Source organism: Monomorium pharaonis, chromosome 9 (assembly GCF_013373865.1).
Source record: "Monomorium pharaonis isolate MP-MQ-018 chromosome 9, ASM1337386v2, whole genome shotgun sequence".
Classification (NCBI taxonomy): Eukaryota; Metazoa; Arthropoda; class Insecta; order Hymenoptera; family Formicidae; genus Monomorium; species Monomorium pharaonis.
Window position 1 is genome coordinate 20,447,289 of NC_050475.1, and position 21,206 is coordinate 20,468,494.

General features: G+C 37.5%; 1 protein-coding gene across 1 annotated transcript in view; it reads left to right on the plus strand.

Annotated features, from left to right (window-relative positions):
* LOC105830662 (gamma-aminobutyric acid type B receptor subunit 2) overlaps nt 1–21,155 on the plus strand; it is a 32,292-nt gene extending 11,137 nt beyond the window's left edge. The window contains exons 2-17 of the mRNA XM_036292034.1: nt 626–763; nt 1,006–1,173; nt 2,540–2,893; nt 4,666–4,899; nt 8,052–8,112; nt 9,108–9,342; nt 9,510–9,750; nt 9,861–9,983; nt 11,033–11,143; nt 11,225–11,449; nt 12,536–12,718; nt 13,388–13,487; nt 13,779–13,890; nt 14,914–15,512; nt 17,458–17,715; nt 20,296–21,155. Coding sequence (XP_036147927.1) covers nt 626–763; nt 1,006–1,173; nt 2,540–2,893; nt 4,666–4,899; nt 8,052–8,112; nt 9,108–9,342; nt 9,510–9,750; nt 9,861–9,983; nt 11,033–11,143; nt 11,225–11,449; nt 12,536–12,718; nt 13,388–13,487; nt 13,779–13,890; nt 14,914–15,512; nt 17,458–17,715; nt 20,296–20,489 — 3,336 coding nt within the window. The 3' untranslated portion in view covers nt 20,490–21,155. The remainder of the gene's footprint in view (nt 1–625; nt 764–1,005; nt 1,174–2,539; nt 2,894–4,665; nt 4,900–8,051; nt 8,113–9,107; nt 9,343–9,509; nt 9,751–9,860; nt 9,984–11,032; nt 11,144–11,224; nt 11,450–12,535; nt 12,719–13,387; nt 13,488–13,778; nt 13,891–14,913; nt 15,513–17,457; nt 17,716–20,295) is intronic.
* Nucleotides 21,156–21,206: the final 51 nt, after the last annotated feature.

Genomic DNA, 21,206 nt, shown 5'->3' on the forward strand with positions numbered 1-21,206 from the left:
AATATTATCCCATTGGGATATGAAATGGTAATCGAGAGACACAGACGAGTCAACCGTTTCCACGTTATGCAACCGCGTCTCTCATTCCCATTTAAATTTTATTAAAAAATGGCGCCGCTATTCAAGTTTTCCTAAAGCATCATGTTTAAAAGAAACGACGTTTGCAATGTTCACTGCTGTACGCTCACAAGCCTCATTAAAAAGCAAAATGGTACGAGTTATATAAAGTTAAAACATAGATTTACTCGTTCTTTACCTGTAATAAAAAATTAAATTCGTAAAAGAATCCTTCGTTAAAGATTAGGTTTCAGCGTCTAGGAAAAGTAAAATTATAATTGTCGATAGTTTTAAAGATTTGGCAATTACGCGTTTTTGAAAGCGTACGATATAGGAAAGAATTTAAATAACACACGTCTTTTTATATTATTTTTTAATCAAATTTAAACGAGAAAAATAGAGAAAAATATATTTACAATAGAATTATAAAACTTATTTATTTCTTTTCGTTTCCCCCATTCAAAAAATTCGCAAAGTCAGATCCTCGTTTTGACCGTTTTCATCTAGGTTCACATACCACGCTCTCTAAATGGAAATGCACGTGGATAACAAATCGCGTGTATTGCAGTGTAGTGCCGCCGTCGGGATGAAGGCGTTCTTCGACATGATGCACAACGGGCCGCACAAGGTGATACTCTTCGGCGGTGCTTGCACCCAAGTCACGGATCCGATAGCGAAAGCCTCGAAACACTGGCGCCTTACGCAGGTAATGCGACGGTAAAACGTCGCCGTAAATATTCATGACTTGCGGGAGAAATGTCCTCCTTCTTGCTTCTCCTCCGCTTATTTGCATTTGCTAACACATACAGACACGTGCTCGCACACGCACAGGGCGGGAGGGGAGAAGGATAAGAAAAATAAGAAAGAAATACCGGAGAAACAAACACGAGGTTCGTGAGTGTAATGCGGCTCCTTACCAATATTCGCTCTCTATCCTTATTGTTGCAGCTCAGCTACGCGGACACCCATCCTATGTTCACAACCAATAGCTTCCCGAATTTCTTTAGGGTCGTGCCGTCGGAAAACGCCCTCAACGCGCCGCGAGTGGCGTTGCTTCTGCATTTCAACTGGACCCGGGTCGGCACGATTTACCAGAACGAGCCCAGATACGCACTGGTAAAGCCAACTTTGATGATTGAGAGAGAACTTGTTCAGTAATAAAGTCGAGTGAAAAAAGAAACGAAAGAATAAGGAAATTTATCAAGCTTAAAAGCTATTTTCCTTATCTTCGAAATATTTTTAGTCATAAACGTAATTAAAATATGTTGATAAAACATGAAAATTTTCTATATTGCAGCTATTGATAATTAATACAGATAAAATTCCTTTTAGTCCTTTTGACTTTATCCTTTGCTTTTTTAAAATTTATAAATTACTTGAGAGTTGAGAAAGTTAAGGTCGAAACGTTGTAGCTTTTATTAATCCAATAAAACCTACCACTTTGGTCAACTAAAAGGAATTTTATCTGTATTAAAATTCATAATTTTGATTTCGTAGAAACGGAATCAAAATTATCATTTACATTCTTTCTACATGGTACAAAACGGTGCGTTATTGACATGTGCGGACTATACGAAGATGAATCGAATCAGGGGAAATTCGATTTCAATTCAATTTAAATTTAAATTATTCGAAAATTTCGAGCCTGAAACATTAAAATACAAGTCATATATATCGACAATCTTATGCTAACATATTTAAAATAATAAATGCAAATTGATGCAAATGTATGGGTTGATGTGAGTCAGCGTGGAAATCAAATAACAAGAATTTAAAAATTAATACAACATAAAAATGATTAATTTAATTTAAAACATCAAAACAATCGCTTGGTATATAAAATTTCATATATAAATCCAACATAATTTTTTTTACAAAATATATATAAAAATCTTTTGTTATTTATACATTAACATTTAACCTAAATGTTTGTATTGTTAGTTACGTTTCGCTTCGAATTCAAGTCGAGAAAAGTAGCAAAATTCGATTCAACTCGATTTGGGGCGAAAAAACCCTGATCCGTGCATCTCAAGTGTGTCGCAAAAAGAGAATCGGGAGGTCTTTAGAAAATCTCGAGACTTCTCCTTCTATGTTTTTCCGCGCGTTAGGTACCATTAAGAAAGTGATTCGAACAGCGTTTCTCGACAGTTGGAAGCAATTCGGTGGAATGAAAGGGTTAATTAATCCCGTCGCGAGAGCGCGTCGTTTTCCACGTGCGCTCGTGGGCGCGGGTGATGTATATGCAGCAACTGTTCCATTTACATTATAAATGGAGATTTGCCGTCGCTGGCGGCCTGCTTGAACAAGCTAAATGCGCGAATGCACTCACGTTATGGCGCGTGATAAGCATTTCGTATTGAAAGCAGTCAGGCAGGTAGGCAGGCAGGCAGAAGTTCTCTCTCTCTCTCTCTTTTCCTTCGTCTTTATCAGAGTCCTCCTTGCGAATCCTTCCTGCGAAAATCGTCTGCGAATTCGTTTTCAGGTGCACAATCGGTTAGTGGCCGATCTGGACGAGAGCAAAATGGAGCTCGTGGAGACGCAGAGCTTTGCCAACGAGGTGACAACGGCGCTCGAAAAGCTCAAGGAGAGGGACGTGAGGATCCTCCTGGGAAATTTCAACGAAGCATGGGCTAGGCGGATATTCTGCGAGGCTTATCGGTTTGGCTTGTACGGCAGAAAGTATCAGTGGGTCATCATCGGGACTTACACCAGGGAGTGGTGGCTGCGCCCGGGCGGCGGATGCGCCCCCTCCGAGCTGTCCGAGGCCCTTCACGGTGTCATCCTGACGGATCTGCTGCCGCTTACGACCGAGGAGCAGCACACCACCTCCGGAATCGTGAGTGTTGAATTCTACGTCGCGTTGGTTTACGATTTAAGGCCCGATTCCACAAATAATTTTAACCCTTTCGTGGCCAATGGGACATAAATGTCTCACTTACGGGAAAAAAAAATCATAACTTTGGAACAAATAGTCCTATCGACTTCTACCTCGGCGCGTTTTAAAGAGGAAAGTTTAATCTACATGTAAAAAATTAGTGTACTTTTAAATTTAATATTTTTAATAAAATGAACAACTAAAAGATTTTTAGGTAAACTTCATAATTTGTCGAAAAGTCATTGACTTATTGCAAATTATAAACTTAAACTTTTTATTTAATCGTATATAAAAAATATAAAAAATTAATTTTATTATGATAAATAGGTATAACAGTTTATATGTGTAACCAAACTGTACGCAAGCTACATTTTTCTCAGAATATTTCTACAATTTCAAATGCGTTGTAAGTTAAATGATCATATGTATATGTTGTATCGATATTTTTCGATAAAATAACGTATATGTGACTCAATAATGACAATTAATAATGATACAGCGGGTCGCTTGCGTGCAGCTGTTCAGAACTGGTATTTCTGGTCTATAATGATGACAAACAGACAAATGACAATTGGTGATTTTTCGGAAAGTAAACAAAATTATGGAGCTATTTAAATTTTGCCATTTTGATTTCAAATTTGTAATCGGCAACCTCGGCAATCGTAAATAAGCAATTTACATCTTAATTTGAATAAATTTATCTTCTTTTTGTTTGCCGTATATTAAATTCGTTATTTTTTTAATTCTGCTATTTTAACTTCAGCTTTCTAACCAGCAATCTCGAAAACTTTTAGAATCATCTCGATATAAAACTTACCCCATCCCGGAAAGTCGTGGCCGCGAAAGGGTTAGCGAAGTTCAATTAACGCAACGTCCAATAGAAAAAATTATTTTAAAATTCTTTTATAGTCGGTTAAACTCTGATTAAACTTAAACTTAATAAATTAAACTCCGATTAATTTAATTGCTGATTAAGGGGCTGCCAACATGACAAGATAATTCAGCGTGACCGATTGTATTTCTGACGAGAGATCAGGTTAGAACGATTATATCATTAGAAATACAATTGGTCACGCTGAATTATCTTGTCATGTTGGCAACTCTTTAATTAACGATTAAGTTAATCAGAGTTTGGTCCAAGTGGCACTAAATCAGCAAGGATCGCTTTGAGGAAAGTCCCGCTTAGCCTGGAAATTACTCTCTAAATTAGAATCGGTCGAAGGGTCGTTTCCCTCTGTCAAAAGCGTAATTTAATCGTATTCGAAGTCTTCCCTCTCGGTGGAAGCACACGCGACGACGAAATGTTATTTCTTTCGTTTCTGGGTGAGTAGTCGAATACGATCCTGAAGGGATTACGGGAGAATCGCGATCCAGATTGGCTGCAGGATTTGCGGATGGAGCACAGCAACGGCGGCGGCGGCGGCGGCGACGGCGGCGCGCACCCGGGTACCGTATACGTATATACGCTCGAATGCATTCCCGATCGAATAATACGAGGGGGGTCTCCGTCGAAAATTGCGTTTAATCGCGCCTCGGAGCGATCGAGGGAGCGCGATTCAAACGCGGAAACGAACGGTGGTATACGTTATACGTATATATAAGACTCTCTTTGAGATTCCTCATACGAGGGCACACGCCTGTTGCATTCGGCGTGCATTCGGTATCGGCATTTGACAACGTTTGATTTCATTTCTTTCCTCTCTCTCTCTCTATCTCTCTCTCTCTCCTTCCAGACCCCGGACCAGTACAGGGAGGAGTACGACTCGAGACGGGGCGCCGAGTACTCGAGGTTCCACGGGTACACGTACGACGGTATCTGGACGGTCGCGCTGGCTGTGAAACACGTCGCGCGCAGGATACGACACTTCCATCGTAACCAGACCATATCCGACTTTCGGTACAGGGACGTATTGTGGGAGAAGCTCTTCCTCGATGCCCTCAGGAATACAAGCTTCGACGGTGTCACGGTAAGCCCGGGCTCCCGCCTGGCAATTTCGCGCCGCGTCCTTCCTTCCTCCTCTCCCCAGTCCCAGTCCTTGCCCCCCCCCCTCCCTCCCCCTCTCTCACGCGCGCACCGAACACAAAACGGATAATGTCATTCGACATAAAACCCTTAGTGCTAAAAACGGAACACCGTTATAGGATGTGCCATGGTAACATGCTGTGGTATAGTAAAGTAGAGCCGCGGGTAGTTTTCCGGGAAGATTATCTTGGATAAGTGAGGTTTAGACGACATTTTTCCGCTCCTATTTTATCGGTAATAAACGCTTTTAAACAGCCTTTAAAAGAGTATACTGCGAACTCTAATCCGTGGATTTACTTAACGTTTTGTTTCCCTTGTAATCGATAAATAGAGAGAGAAGCGCCGTGTCAAGCAATTTTCTTTAAAATAAAAAAAAGGCGATTCCACGGTACTTTTCGTTGATGCCATCGATTGCTAACGAGTTTATAAAAGATGTTTGAGAAGTTAGGTAGTAACTGCAAGATCAAGACTTTAATGTTTTTCGGAAGTTTCGTTTTTCTAACAATTTTCTTAATATCAAACTATTCAGTTCATGGAACACACTCTGCAATTATGCAGTTTAGTTTCTCTACTATATATTAATCTGCATTATTACGGGTGAAAAATACTTAGAGTCAAAGTTTGCGAATTATTATTAAAGTGTAAAAGAACTAGATATGATATTTATGGAAATTTATACGACAAAATGTGACCCGGATATGTCAACTTTTTGCTTTACTATGATCACTGGTTATGTTAGTAGGATGGGAAACGTTACTTCTTATAAAAGTTATTTAATGGCTTACTATTATCGTAACTTTTTGTAAAAAGTAACTTGTCACTACTTGTTAATTCTAAAATGTAACGCATTATTGTTATCATTACTTTGAAAGTAACGGTTCGCATTACTTTTTGTAAGAAGATATTGGATTTTAAAATTGCATTATTTAATAATCAATGTTAAATATAACAATTAATATTAAAACTTACTGCTAGTATAATAAATTTTTTTTAATAATAAACCAGTATCCAATCTTTGTAATTATTTTTATATTAATATCTTTATATTTTATTTTATAGAAATTTAAATTGTAATTCACAAACGTCAATTGTATAAAATTTTTTTATCATTTTTAAACATTAATATTGCTATGCATTTTAATATTTATTATCAATACTGAAAATCTATTCACGTTATATGTGTGCAATAACTATTGAAATGCAGAATACAATATAAAATATAAAATATTTTTCAATATTTAATATATCGTATAATATGAAAATAAATGTAACTTGTAATTGCATTTATTGCACGTTACCTTTGATCTCGTATGCCGATTAATATTATGTATTTGCGTAAAAAAAGATTCACTGAGCAGATGCGTAAATCTATTGAATAGATATAAATTTAAGATAATGGGAGGAAAGACTTTCTAAAGTAGTGATAAAAGTCGAATTCATTACAGACAGCAAAAAAGCAATAATCGTTATCGAAAAAAAGTAGTAATAACGCGTTACTTCCCTGCATTTTAGTCACTTTAAGTCTATTTTACGAAAATTCTATGTAAAAGGACAATAAATGTATTCAACTTTTATTGCATACACTTTAAAGCTTGATATATAAAATTTGTATATAAAATGTTTTCAGAATACAGGATTCATATTTTCGTGTTTCGTATTCAAATACTTGTTTCAATTAATTGTATGATTTTAATTTGTTTTTGAACGGTTTTTTTAAAAAAGTATGCATTTTTAGAATTTTTTCTGGCTACAGAGTCTACACGTTTTTTGTATACTTTTTAAAAAGGTTTTTTTCAGGTTTTTCTATTTTTATATTTTAAATATTTCGTTTCTCTCGAAATATTGTACGCCGCTTGTTATATTCAGTTTACAATGAGATTTTTGGATGGGAGTGAGACTTTTATTTTTTTTTTTACAGCCACACGATCATTTTCAATTAAAATATATAGGATTTACGTTTGTAAGATATTTTCGTCATAAATTCTTAAGGTGTTTTATACCAGTCGTGACATACATTTGTATCTCGCGGAGGAAAAAGAATTTCTCTCGCTGGGATTACCTTTTTCGCTTTACTCCTCCTAACGATAATTTCCGTAGCTCAAAGCAAAATATTTCTCTTTCCGCGCTCGATTGATTCGCGTCACTTAGCTTCAATTCGCCAAGTTGTTATTTGCGTCGGGGGTATTGAGATGTCTATTGTTGCCGCGAGACTACCCCCGGCAGTATTGCGAAACCGTGGTGGGAACTGGCTCTCGCGCTTAAAAAGACGACAGAGAGGATAAAGGAGAAGAAAAACAAGAAAAGGAAAAAGAAGACGTTTATATAAAGAAAGAGGCGAAGATTGAAGAGCGGATCTTTATGTTCTCTCGTTAGACGAGCGGCAGCCCTTCGTTTTCGATTGTCAGGGGAGGGAGGGGGGGGGGGGAAGGTGCATACAACGGCGGCGGGCCGTCCGGTACTTTTGCGCCTGTCACGGACAGAGAGAGATATGCGTTTCTCAGTAGTCAACATTTACGGGGGCGCGCGCATGTTACACTTGACCGTCTTTTTGTCCCCCGGCCCCGAGTGTCTTCAAGCGCAGGCAACTCCTCTACACGCGCCTAACCGCGCGCGAACGTCACCGGCGCACTTAATGAGTTGCCCTTTTTTTTCCCTCGCGGTCCCCGCTCCCTCCTTTTTCGTCCTTTTTTCCTCCCCTCTTTATTCTCCTATCTTTCATTCGCATATAGTAGGTATATATACACACACTCGTGACATGGTGCTTTGCTACGCCACGATCGAGCGCGTTTCGGCAAAAAGGAATACACATATCGCGTATGTACGGTTAGCAATAACAGAGAGAGAACGGGGAGAATGGAACCGATCGGCGGTGAACCGAATTGAAATTAAAACGAAATCAAAAACATGACAAACCGCCGGGCGAGTTAGCGGGGCAAATTGGCATGAGTTGATAGCGAGAGGCTGGGTCGGTGTGTGCGAGCGGGCTTTTATTTTAAAATCCGATTCACCCGCGATCTCCCGATCTCCCGCCGCTTGCGGTGACCGTTTCCCGTATAATAAACGCGACGTGGATGTGAGAAGTATAAAATTTTGCAGGGGCCGGTCCGCTTTTACGACAACGAGAGGAAAGCGTTCATTCTTCTGAAACAATTCTTGGGTAAGTTATCCCCTTCCCCCTTGACATTGGCGCGGAAGGGAGAAGGTGAAAGAGAAAGGAGAATTTTATATTTGGAATAGACGGATTAAGGTATTTATTTCGAAATAAATTTCAGAGCACTCACTGGTTACATAGTGCGGCAATTAATAAAGGAACGCAAATGCAAAGTACGTCACGCGGAATGCGCGACTCGCATTTTTTAAAGTAGCAAAAGAATGCCTTTTTAATTGCCACCGCAGATAAAATATAATATTTGCGGCAGCTTCAATTAGATATCGCTTTTTTTTTCCGCTCGCGATATTGGTAACCGACTATTTCACATCAGCGGTAATTTACGGATCAGTGCGTATATTTCTCGCGACCGAATCCGATTTAATAAATAACAGGATACGCGAATGTTAAAAATCGCCCGAGAGTAGTAAGCCTGGCAACAAAATAGGAATTGTAAGGTACCTGTACCCAGTACGGCTATATTCCCAAATAGTTAACAATGAATTTCGCTGATAACGCTAATATATCGTTTAGGAAACCGATACGATGCATTTATGCCGGTTAATTGATCGATATCTGCTTTTTATGACTTGTATAATTACAAGTAATCACTTTATTCAGATCGTGCTCTTCTGACTCTAAAATTTCAGAGATTAGTCTTTGCTTATTTGTACAATTATCATGTAACAATTATAAATATCTAAATAACTCTTTATTTATGCTTTCCAATACTATATTTATTTTACATTTTTATTAAAACGTCTTGTTTATAATTAAAAAAAGAAATACTTCTGGAAACGCAATATATCTCATCATCGTACAAAAGTTAGGATTCTATTTCCTTATTTAGTGTTCAATTTTTGATTAGTATTATTTTTAATCTTCCTAATAATCGAAAATATTTATCAAAAAATTAAATCCCCAAAGCTTATGCCGTATTGGATAACAGGTACTTTATTTCATCGCTTTATTCTCGATTGTGAACGTGGGCTCCTTCGTTTTAGACGGCCGCGAGGTAAACGTAGGCGAGTACGACAGCATAACCGGCATTCTAGATCTGACCAGGCAGGAGGTCCCGCTGTGGAACGGCAAGTCGCCGCCGAAGGACAGGACGGTCCGCATCATCGAGCACTCTACCGTGGACATCACGGTGTACGCGGCGCTAGCCTCGTTCGCTAGCGTCGGTATCGTCATGGCGTCCATCTTTCTGGCCATCAATATTAGATATAGAAATCAAAGGTGAGACGGCGGCTCCCGCCCGTAATATATAACAATTACACAACACGCGCGCGCGCGCGCCCGCGTAACACGGTTCTTCCATTTGGTATTTCCCGGATTATACTTTTCCCCCAAGGGGGGCCAACCGCGCGCGGAGCTTTCACACGCGAAATAACTCAATATTGCAGATACATCAAAATGTCATCGCCCCACCTAAACAACCTCATCATCATCGGTTGTATGCTGACCTACAGCAGCGTTATCTTCCTTGGACTGGACTCGCAATTATCGAGCGTAGCGGCGTTCCCATATATCTGCACGGCCCGAGCGTGGCTGCTGATGGCCGGTTTCTCGTTGGCCTTCGGCTCCATGTTCTCGAAAACGTGGCGTGTACATTCCATATTCACCGACGTGAAGCTCAATAAGAAGGTAAAGAGAGAGAGAGAGATCGCGTTAACGAGACCGCATAAACGAGATGACGCGGGGCGTCGCGCTTTTGTGTTAACGACGTTAACGAGCCACCCATACCTGTGATTCAGGTGATAAAGGACTACCAATTGTTCATGGTAGTCGGGATACTGTTGGCTGTCGATCTCACGATCATGACGACGTGGCAAGTGGCTGATCCGTTTTATCGAGCGATTAAACAAATGGAGCCCTATGTGAGTACAAAAAAAAATTTGCACAATTATGTACATTACATAATGCCAATCAGGAATCTGGAAGAATATTACTTCAGTTCGGTTTCTTTGTATAAAACGAAATAGAACGAAAAGTGGAATTATTTAAATAATTTTCTTCGATTATGATTGCGATTCTTCTACGATTATTCTTTTCTACATTTTTCATCATTTTATTAACGATATAATTTTTTACGTTCTTTTGTAATATTTTATCTGCGTGTACGTAAAAGAGAAAAAAAATAGAGATATATAATTGAGACTTGAATATAAACCGATGATGGATGAAATTTTAGTTATGACACATACAGAAAAAAATCATAAAAATATTCGTAAAATGTTACTAGAAGATATATTAATGTTTTTATATTTTATATTCTTTAAATACTTGATTACCTCTATTATCAGAATTAAAATCTGGGCGTTCGTTCCCTTCTACTTTGGATACTTTACAAAATTAATATTAATATTTTAATATGCAATATCGTAATGACGGTAGATGCTTTCTAGCAAGAGAGTTGATACACAGTGTCACACAGCGAATCATTTCATCCTCATTTGCCAATGTTAAATGAGGACGAAATAACTCATTGTACTGCATTGTGTAATCTGTGTGTCTCTTACTGGAAAATAATCTCTGTGTTCGTAAAGCTCGCATTTGCGTTAAATCTTATAATCATATAAAGAGAGAATAATGTAATTAAAATATAATAATAAAAGCAATAAATTGTAGAAGTAATGAATTTAAAAACTAAGAGAAATTCTTAAACTAAAAATAATTTTATTAGTTTAGCTGTGATTCTAGTGTTATAAACTTTGTAGAATCTTGATTTACGGTTTTAATTCGACAAAAAAAAAAATTATGAAGTACGGGGTTATTGATTTCGGCTTCGGTTCGATCTTCGGGTTCCTGATGTCAATAAATGTACGCTTACATATTTCGACATTCCTGTCTCTATTTGCTATCGTGATTCGCGAAGCGAGCTCGCGATAATACGCCCGTTAATACGCGAGTTACCTCTCGATTGCAGCATCACCCTTCCAGCGAGGATATAATAATCATCCCGGAAAACGAGTATTGTCAGAGCAATCAAATGAATATTTATCTGTTTTGCATATATGCATACAAAGGCCTTTTAATGGTAAGTTAAGCTGAATCGCTAAGCACCTCAGCGGATAAAATGGTATATACGATAAGCACTCACCCCCGATCCGGCTTTCAGATATTCGGTGCCTTTCTGGCATGGGAAACGCGGCACGTTAGTATACCGGCATTAAATGACAGTAAATACGTGGGGATGAGCGTGTACAACGTTGTTATAATGTGCGTCACCGGTGCGGCTATAAGTTTCGTGCTGACTGACAAACAGGACGCTATGTTCATAATGTTGGCGGTGTTCATTATATTTTGTAGTACAGCCACTCTTTTTCTGGTTTTTATTCCTAAGGTACGTTTTTGTGTCTTTTTATACTCTCTCTCACGTCCCGTTTCGCATTTTAAACTGACTGGCCTCCGTCCGTGAAAATTACTTAATTAAATGTTTAGCATTTTCCGAACTGAAACTTTGTCAAACGGATTTAATTTTAAATCGTCAGAGCCTTACAAAAAAGTTTTCGTTCGTTTAAGCATGATACTATTGATTTATTTGACTTACGCTGCCTATTTGTCGCGCGTTTATTCTTCTTATTACAGCACGGACTCTCTGCAGAGCTCTCTTTTTCGAAATCTGCTCTCTCTGAGTCGACATATTTATTTAAAGACTTTTCACTCACACATTTGCTGTGTCAATCTTTTTTTAGAAGTTTTCGTTTATATTATTAGCGAAGGAATACAGGTATTTCTTAACTTTCGAATTTTCGGACTTACAACCAGCATTGCTGTTGACTGAAAACCAACTAGTAAATCATAACAAAGTTGATTAAATCGGTAACATTCTTAATCAGTTCTCTCAAAATTCAATATTAATTTTATAATATTAAATATTATTTCCAGAATTATATTTTTAAGGATTTCTAAGAGAAACAGTATTATCCTTTGATCACTTGTGTTGAAGCTAATCTTTAAACTAAATATTAATTTTATAATAGCAAATGTTGTGTTAAAAATTGTAATCTTTAAAAGTTTGTTTTGTTATTTCCTAAAGAAATCCTATACTTGTTTTACATTAATAAAATAATTATTTGAACGAGTAATGTTTTATTTATATAAACTATATATAAAAATGCTATTCGACATACGATCAACTCGATACACAACTAAAGTCTCGGAATCTAATCCGATCGTAAACAGACGGATATACCTATATTTATACTATTTCCTATACGTTTCATAGTATTTATCCATTTTCTTTTCTCTTGTCATTTGATGTTAATGTAATGGACACAATTGCTTCAGCTAAAATGTTTCACACACATTTTGTGTTTTCTTTATACGCATGTTTTTAAAGGACTTGCCCTAGAATGATAATAAACGCTTCTATCCGTTCGACGGCGTCGAAAACGACGAAGCTAAGTAAGCCTGTTGGGATTTTCAGATAATAGAGTTACGCAGGAATCCACAGGGGGTGATAAATAAGCGGACCAGGGCGACTTTGAGGCCGATGTTGAAAATACGAAGGGACTCGACCGTCAGCGAGCTCGATGAGCGTTTGAAGGAGGCGAAACTGACGAATAAAAAATTCCGGAAGCAATTGCTGCAAAAGGATTCCGAGCTTCAGGTAAGTCATTCCGTCCGTCAAACTTCCAAACGGCATTACAGCAAGTATTACTTTGCCGGAGTTACTTGAACTTGTTACAAGACGGTCGGCTACGTTACGGCAATCTGTCGCAGAGCCACCTTTGTTGCTTTGGGTTCTGCGATAAATCTGGGAATTTTTTTTCCACGTTTCTAACAGTTAAACTTAAACTCCGTTGAGAAAAAATAGGGGAAAAATTTGTCATGCCATATATTTTATATAACAATCATTCGCGTTATTATTTCATGTTTATCTCGATCTGATAATTTCGCTGAAACGTTTCCTCGGCGAAATGTGTGCCGTTTAATAAAACATTCGTCCGCGTGTGCAGCGGACTAATTTGAGGGAGGTCGATGGCGGTCTTCGATTAACGGAAAAGCGAACGACGCATCATCCATCCTTAATTCGGTTATATATAAATAATGGTCGACGTCACATTGCACTCGCGCAGCTTATCCACTGAGAATAACAGTCTAAAATTATTTCACCGGGCTCCCAGTACGCTCATACACATTCAACATATATTGTGCTTAATCCAGAAATGTTGCATTCATATACATATATATATATATATATATATATATATATATATATATATACCGAGCGCGTGCGCCGGAGGAAGTTTTCTCATTGTCTTGAATATTACTTCAGGGATTTTTAAGGAGAATGGGCGAGGAGGTTGAGAGCGAAACGCAAGAGGCGGTCGACACGTTGCCGGTCCCGAAACCGGAAGAGGCCGTTAAGAGGGAAGGTAAGCATTTCATTCAACTCTTTATCACAAGAGATTGTTATGTTTGTCAAATTAAAAACGGAATTTCGCACAGTTTCGAAATAATGTTAATATTAATTAAAATGTATATTGGCTTTAATCTATTTTTTATGTAAAAGATAATTGTTCAAAAAGCCGTTTACTTTTCATATTTTTTGGGGGCTACAAATGTCATTTAAAGCGAAAAAATTGCAAATTTTGTGTCGGTTTAATGCATGCAGAAAAATGGATAACATTAATTCATATATTAATAATTTCGGTTTTGTTTAATAGGACCGTCGATAACTACAGAGACGACCGATGTTTCAATGTCCATGTGTAGCTTGAACTCGTCAACCGTTTCGCAACCAGAGGGTGATTACGTCAATGTAGAACAAGTTGCAAAGTACGTAGTCATGTTTGATATTAACCACCTTTAGATTGAAACCCTTTAATGAAATGTTGTTAAATTAATTCTTAAATAGATTAATTATTTAATTAAAAAAAAAATGCTTTGATTAACCATTCAACGATACTTCTACAAGCCGATATAAAATAGAAATTTCATGAAAATACAGTTCAGAAGCGTGTTCCATAATTTCAATAAACTTCATGCCGTTAAGATCATTTTATACGTACAGGACTACCAGAGGTATATTAAGCTGACCGAGTCATATCATCAGAGCACATCGATTTCTACATTGGAATTATTTGCTAATTATTTGCTAGCCTTTGGTGAGAAAGAAATTTTTTTGTTTCAGTCAAAAAAAGTTACCATTTGTAACTTTTCTTTTGGTTGGAGCAAAAAAATTTTTTTGTTTCAGCCAAAAAAGTTACCATTTGTAACTTTTTTTTTAGTTGGAGCAAAAAAATGTTTTTTGTCATCAAAAAATAGCAAATAATTCCTATATTAATGATTTTTTAATTTGGTTAATGTATATGGTTTTTTTTCTATTGGCTAGATAGTTTAATATTAAGTTATCTAGCCACTGGTATTTTTTGTGGCTAGAGCAAAAATTTTTTTTCCAGCAAAAAATAGCAAATAATTGGCAAATAATTCCAAAATAGAAATCGATGTGTTCTGATGATATGGCTCAGCCAGCTTAATATACCTGACTATCAGTTTTGGCATCCGAGGAACTTATGCATACAAGTGACGCACCGTGCGTCACTTGTATGCATACGTTTAAGTGCGCTGAGCGTACGCTGTTCGAACGCCAGAACTGACAGCCTCTTGTACATACATATTTAAATTTATAATTTGATCTAATTTGTCTTAAAAATTTTTCTTAAGTTAGAAAAAAAGAGGGTTAAGAGTTTAAGTATTTCGGAGTGTAATCCGTTTGACCCTATTGACCATGTTCCGAAAGTCTCCGGTGTATCTGGTTCGCCGTCAATCCTCAGGGTAGTCGCGTGGTGCTTGTTTTAGGAAAAGGCAATCCCTTTCGAAGGCCACGTCAATCATCATCGACAGTGAAAGAATGGCTATGAGCCAGGCGATCGAGGAGAGCTCTTCCCCGGGCGGCGAAGGCCGGGTGGCGTTTGACGCGACGCCGCCGTCGCTATCGTTAATAACGACGACGACGATGGCAACGGCGCTAACGACGACGATGACGGCGCACACGACGCATACGACGCATACGACGCATACGACGAAGCATACGTGCGGCTTGGACGCGTTGCGGCGCAAGAGCGTGCCCGACGAGGTGCCCAGAGACGGCGGCGGCGAGCAGCCGTTGTCGAAGCGGCACAGGAGTCCGGAGCCGCTGCCGAGCGACGTCACCGTGGCCACGCGCTATGGCTTCGTGCCGCCGGTCGTCGAGGAGAGCGACTCCGTGATCCTGGAGCAGACCGAGATCGCGAGGCACGTGTGTCGCGTGAGAAGGAGGAGCAGGGACGAGCGTAGGGCGAAACTGTCGACGCCGCCGCCAACCAAGAACGTCTCCTTCGGCGAGCTCCACGAGCAGAGCTACATCGAGCACGTGATGCCGTTTTCGTTGCAATACGTGCCGAATCACCAGCACGCCGGTAAGAGCTCCAAACGCTCCCCGCAAATTTGCTCCCGCGCGATTGGCAATTATTGGCAATTATTGGCACACGTATAATGAGTGTAAAAAGTATTCGCGTACAGGGTATATTTTTCAAAATCTTATTTTTTAAACAGTAAACGTTAATTAGCAATTTATTAATAACGAACACGATACATTGTATCGTTAGTAAATTGTTAATTAGTGTTTACCACTTAAAAATAAGGTTCCAAAAATATCCGTTGTACGAATACTTTTTACACTCACTGTACGTAAGTAAGTACGTCAATTAAATTCATGTTGCAGAAAATAATATTTATACACTGGGAGAAAAATGTTGTTTATTTAATTTTTCAACTTGATTAAATTTTTTTTCAATTCAAGTATTTATTTATTCACTCAACTTAAATACATAAAATACTCGAGCTATAATTCAAGAATTTATATATTTAATTGAAATATATAAATACTTGAATTAAAGAAATGTAATTAAATTGAAAAATTTAGTCAAATTAAGTAACAACTTCTTTCTCAGTATATAAACATTAGTCCTTACACGCATGGCGTGAAATGCCTTTCGAAAGTATCGATTTCTTAAACGTTGAAAGAATACATGTACAACATTAAAATATTGTATATTCAGATTAGTTTCATGTTCAATTAATTCCACGTGAGCCGTCAAGAAAAGAAAGGAAAACAATCCAAAAGCTTAGAAGCTGCATATATCTGTAGTTTTTCCTCGAACAGATATACGAGCATTGCAATTTATCGTCGATTCCAAATTAGTTCTTATGGCAAAGATATATTCGGTAGTTTGCCATTGCGTCTTCCGATCGAGTAAAATTCAATTTTTCTGTTCGGATTTGAACCCTTCGGCCTGGAGGGCAGACGTCAAACTTTCTGCAAACTTTACGATTTCACTGCCAATAATTTGCTTACTTCTTATTTATGTAACGTAAAAGAAAGAAAAAAATTCGTTTGGGAATTTATCTTTCAATTTGTGTTTATCGAGCTTTTTTTATTTAACTTAGTATTATTTATTCTATCTTTTGCAATTAAAATTAAAATCTGGAGACAGCCAACAAACATCATGAGAAGATCTTAGTGCTAAATAATTTTTCTGATATGATATGAATTTTTTTTTATTTCTTCAAACTGCGTACTATTACTTTCGATCTTGAAGCGCAGATTTTAAGTTGTACTATTACAATAATAGTAATATTACAATATTAACTTGATTTATTACAATAAGCGAGTTCAAGATGGCAAAATGATTTCTTACACTGAGAAAAGATGTGATTGTATAGTAAAATAATAATAATCAATAATATTATTTTATATTGTTTAATAATTATAAAAATATCAAAATGATTGGGTCAAAAAATGAGAGTCTCGGTGTACCTATGGAGCTAGTCATGTTCCAGTTGAACGGTCCTAACTTTGTTAGTTTCATCTTTCCCAATAATTTAGGGAGAGTGGAAGTATTTACCATCATTACCACCATAGGTGCTTGTTGACATCAATATTATTAAATTGATTATCAATTTAATATTGCGATACTATTCCGATTTGATTTAAAAATTGCATTTCAAGACCAAAAGTAATTTTGCTCAGCGTACAATTATATTATATTTAATTATAATTAATTATAAAAAATATTATTGAGAACCAAGAGCCTGCTATGTCAGTTCGTCGGTTGTTTCTAGATTTTAATTACGTTATACGTATCACGAATGCTTATCTCCATTATTGTATTTCCGCAAATAGAAACAGCACGCCAATCTGACTATTGTTACTCGAGACAGCATGTCTGTCTTTGACTTTAAGTAATTGAGCCGGCGTTCGAGACTTGATTTACCCGGTCGGATTTCTCCTAGAGATCTCCTAGACGTTGCGCGCGAGCGCGCAGAGAGACAATACGACCGAGTCCGGTGTTCTGTTGACAGGGAGGTACGACGAGTCGATCATTCAGCGTTCCATGTCGGAGCGCACGCGGGAGAAGTGCCTGCGGCTGCACATCGGTGGTGGTCACCCCATAGTCGAGTGCTCGCACCGCGTCGCGCGTCGCATGTGCCGGCACGCGGGCTCGAAGTTGCGCCATCAGGCGAGGCTGGAGTACGTGCAGAGCACCCCGAACGTGGCGACGATGCACAACGGCAAGCACGTCGCGGCGAACTCGCGCGATGGAAGCGGCGACGTGAACGGTACAATTTCTCTCTCTCTCTCTCTCTTTCTCCCTCTCGATTACGTTGATTACGCAGCAGCGTCGTACGGCATCGGAAATTTGCGGAATACTAAACGGCGCATACACGTCCATGCTTATTCGAAACTTACACGGAAAGAAGGGAATACGTCGAATATACGAATAATTGGAAACCTTGGTGTTTTAGTAAATCTAGTACAGACAACTAATTTTTTATAATAATTAAAGTCTCCGGTTTGCATAACGTGACAAGCGGTTTTATTTTTTGATACCAGAAATTTTCTTTAATTGAGAGTCTTGCAAAATAATTGTCTAAAAAGAATGGCGGCTTATTATGAATGAAATTACGTCCCGACATAATTCTCTGAAGTAAAATTATGTTCCGACGTAATAATAATTCCAAATTTTTATTATGTCTCCTGCAGAATAATTTAGTTAATTAAAATTATGTTTGAACAAAAATGAAAATAATATTTATTATGTCACGACATAATTTCAATTTATTAATGAGAATTGCGATCCTTTTTTTAAAGAATTTTTTAAGAATCTTTTTACATTAAAAAAAATTTATTTTATGTTACTAAAAAATAAAACGGCTTGCTGTACATATAATTATTGCGTTAAGATGCCGCAAATTTCCTGCTGTACAAAAGTATAGTGTTACATTTACGTCAAAACTAAATACAAAAGATTAGTAGGTTTCTCTGCAAGGAAACTTGTGAAACCTGTGTAACATGATGTATTATGTATCCAAATTATGGTTAGATATATGATACACAATTTTGTTGAATGTTATTCGATATTTGGTTGCTATTCATTTCAACACTAATTCAAAGTTCACAGAAATTAACATAATATTAAATACTAAATTCAAAAATATTGATTAATAATAAATGTAAAATTTAAATCAATATTGTGAATAACACAAGTAGAAAAAGGAAATGCCATCACTTTTTTCGGTCACAATAATATTTCTATATCAATTTTTGAGTACATTGTTTAGTTTTATAAATTGCGTAGCGGGTTATCGAGTTTGAAAACGCAATCATAGATTAAAGCTGGAAATGATATCACAATTTAAATTTAATTGTCGCTTTTACTAATAATGCTATAAGCATCTTAAAACACTATATAAAGAATTTATTGCTAAAAATTTGACACTTTATATTGATACTCAATTTATAGATAAATGTATTTTTTTAAAGTATTTAAAAATTGACATAAAAATATTATTCAGTATCAAGATCTGCTGTGACTTCTTCCACTTATGTTAAAAATATTGATAGAGTAAATAAATCAAGAACTAATACATTCAACTTTACATACTTAACAACTACTATATCTCTGTGGTAAATTACAGGCACTTATGTTAGAACGTAAATGTTTTAATAACGAAATCCCCGTCAGGCAACAAATTAACAAGATACATGTCCGAATAGCAGTATAATTACACATAGCGAATTATTGATGTTCGGCTAATTGCATGCGATTAATTGAATCGGATAATTAAAGCCTAGAGTCTCACAAAATCTTCATTACTCGAATACGACGTTAAGGGAACGCCGCAATAAACGTGAAGTTACATATACGCAGGACATCTATTCAGATATCGTGTTCAAATGTATAAGCTTCGAATGTTTGCCTTCAAGAGTAAAGACAGGGTTGTGACGTATATTTTATAGTCAAGATTACGTCTACGTGGATCATTTACGTATTATTTCACAAATTAATTTCACGTAGACAATACAAATAATATTAAATAACAGAAAAAATATTAAAAAAAAATAATTAAATTTTAAATTGATAATATATCTGTTTAAACTAACTGAGAGCTAACAAAAACAAAATTGCAAGCAGAATTAATTTCCACTATTCCTGACGAAACATGAATTTTCGATGATCCATGTATGAATTTACATAGATGGCATGTTATACACAGGTTACATAATTTATATGCGACAAGGTACCTGAACCGAACAAGCCCAGTACTAAATAAAATCCACTTTCAAATTTATTTCTTAAAAACGCGCTTTACATTTAGAGTGTATGTTTAAAAGATGTGTCATAAGGGCTGGGAGTTTAAAATCGGCAACAACACGTTAAGTGCAACAAAAACTTGTGACGAAGAGTAGGTGTATAAACCATTTTTTTATAAATTCGCTGCACAATTTACGAAGTATACATCATTTTATTATAATATTATAATATTATTCAACTTTATTCTTGTGATTAATAATTATTTTGAAATTGATTTACAATATTTAGTTTCTTTGTTATTTTCAATTGATTCAGGTTTTATTATATATATAATAAGGCCCAATGTGTTGAATAAAAAAATTCGTTATTAACAAATATTCTACATGGAAGATATATTAAAAAAATAAATAAATAAATGAAGTGAGCTTTATTCGGCTTAGGTATCTCACACGCAGTATAGATTATTTATTTTGCTCGTAAAAAATCTCTGGCGACGCTGTAATATCGAGGTGCTAGATTCTGACGCGGATGCAACCAAGTAGAGCCCTTCCTCTCGAGAACGTCGTTGACACAATCCTCGACCTTGGTGTCCTCGCTTTTGCAGGTGGTTCCGCGGTGAACGTGTCGAAGATGTACAGCGCCGTGTCGGATGGTGAACTGCTGGATCTGACGATTCTGCCGATCTTTCAGAAGCTCCTCACCGAGCGGCACAAGAGCACTGCCAGGCGGGGCTATCGCTCGAACATAGCTAGTTGCCCGAATATCTCCATCAAGTGCGACATCGTCGAGTATCTCTAACGGCCAAGCCGGCGGGCGAAACCTGAATGCTTTCACCTCACCGCACGTGCGCGCGCGAAATCACGCGTCGTCTCTCGTCTAACTCGGACGACTTCGCGGGGGAGGACGAGCGATCGTGCAGGGCGTGCTCAGAGATCGGCTGTCACTAACAATAAGTTAATTAGCTTAATCTCGCGTCAGTCGCCGCGAGCGTCTTTCGAATTGTTGCGACCCCGAGCGAGCGAAACGTTGCTCGCGCTAACCAGCAACGTTATTAAATCGAATTCGTATTTCAGACGGTTTTTATCGCTCACGTTGATTTATTTATAAGAATGACGATGGACTTGGAAATACCGCTATCGCGCATCCACTGCAGCCGGGTTAATTAATTATTCGTTCCGTCTCTCTCGCGTCCTCGGCACTCGACGTATATAGATCACGGTAAAGCGCGGACGAGGACAGGACAAAAAAAAGAAGAAAATTGGGATAACGCAACGCTCTAGTAATAATAACCCTCGAACTATCGTAATATCGCTCTCTCATCGAGATTAGGGGAAAGACCGTTGAATAAAAGGTAAGACTTTTTCTATATAACAACATACGAGAGATATTTTCTAAAGACGTCGATTATTTAAGCATAATGTAGGAGGTGAAGCGTAGAGGAAGAAAATAAAGAGAGGAAAAAAATTTAAAAAAGGGGGGGGGGGAGAAAACGAATTCGAAGTTTAACAAAATCTA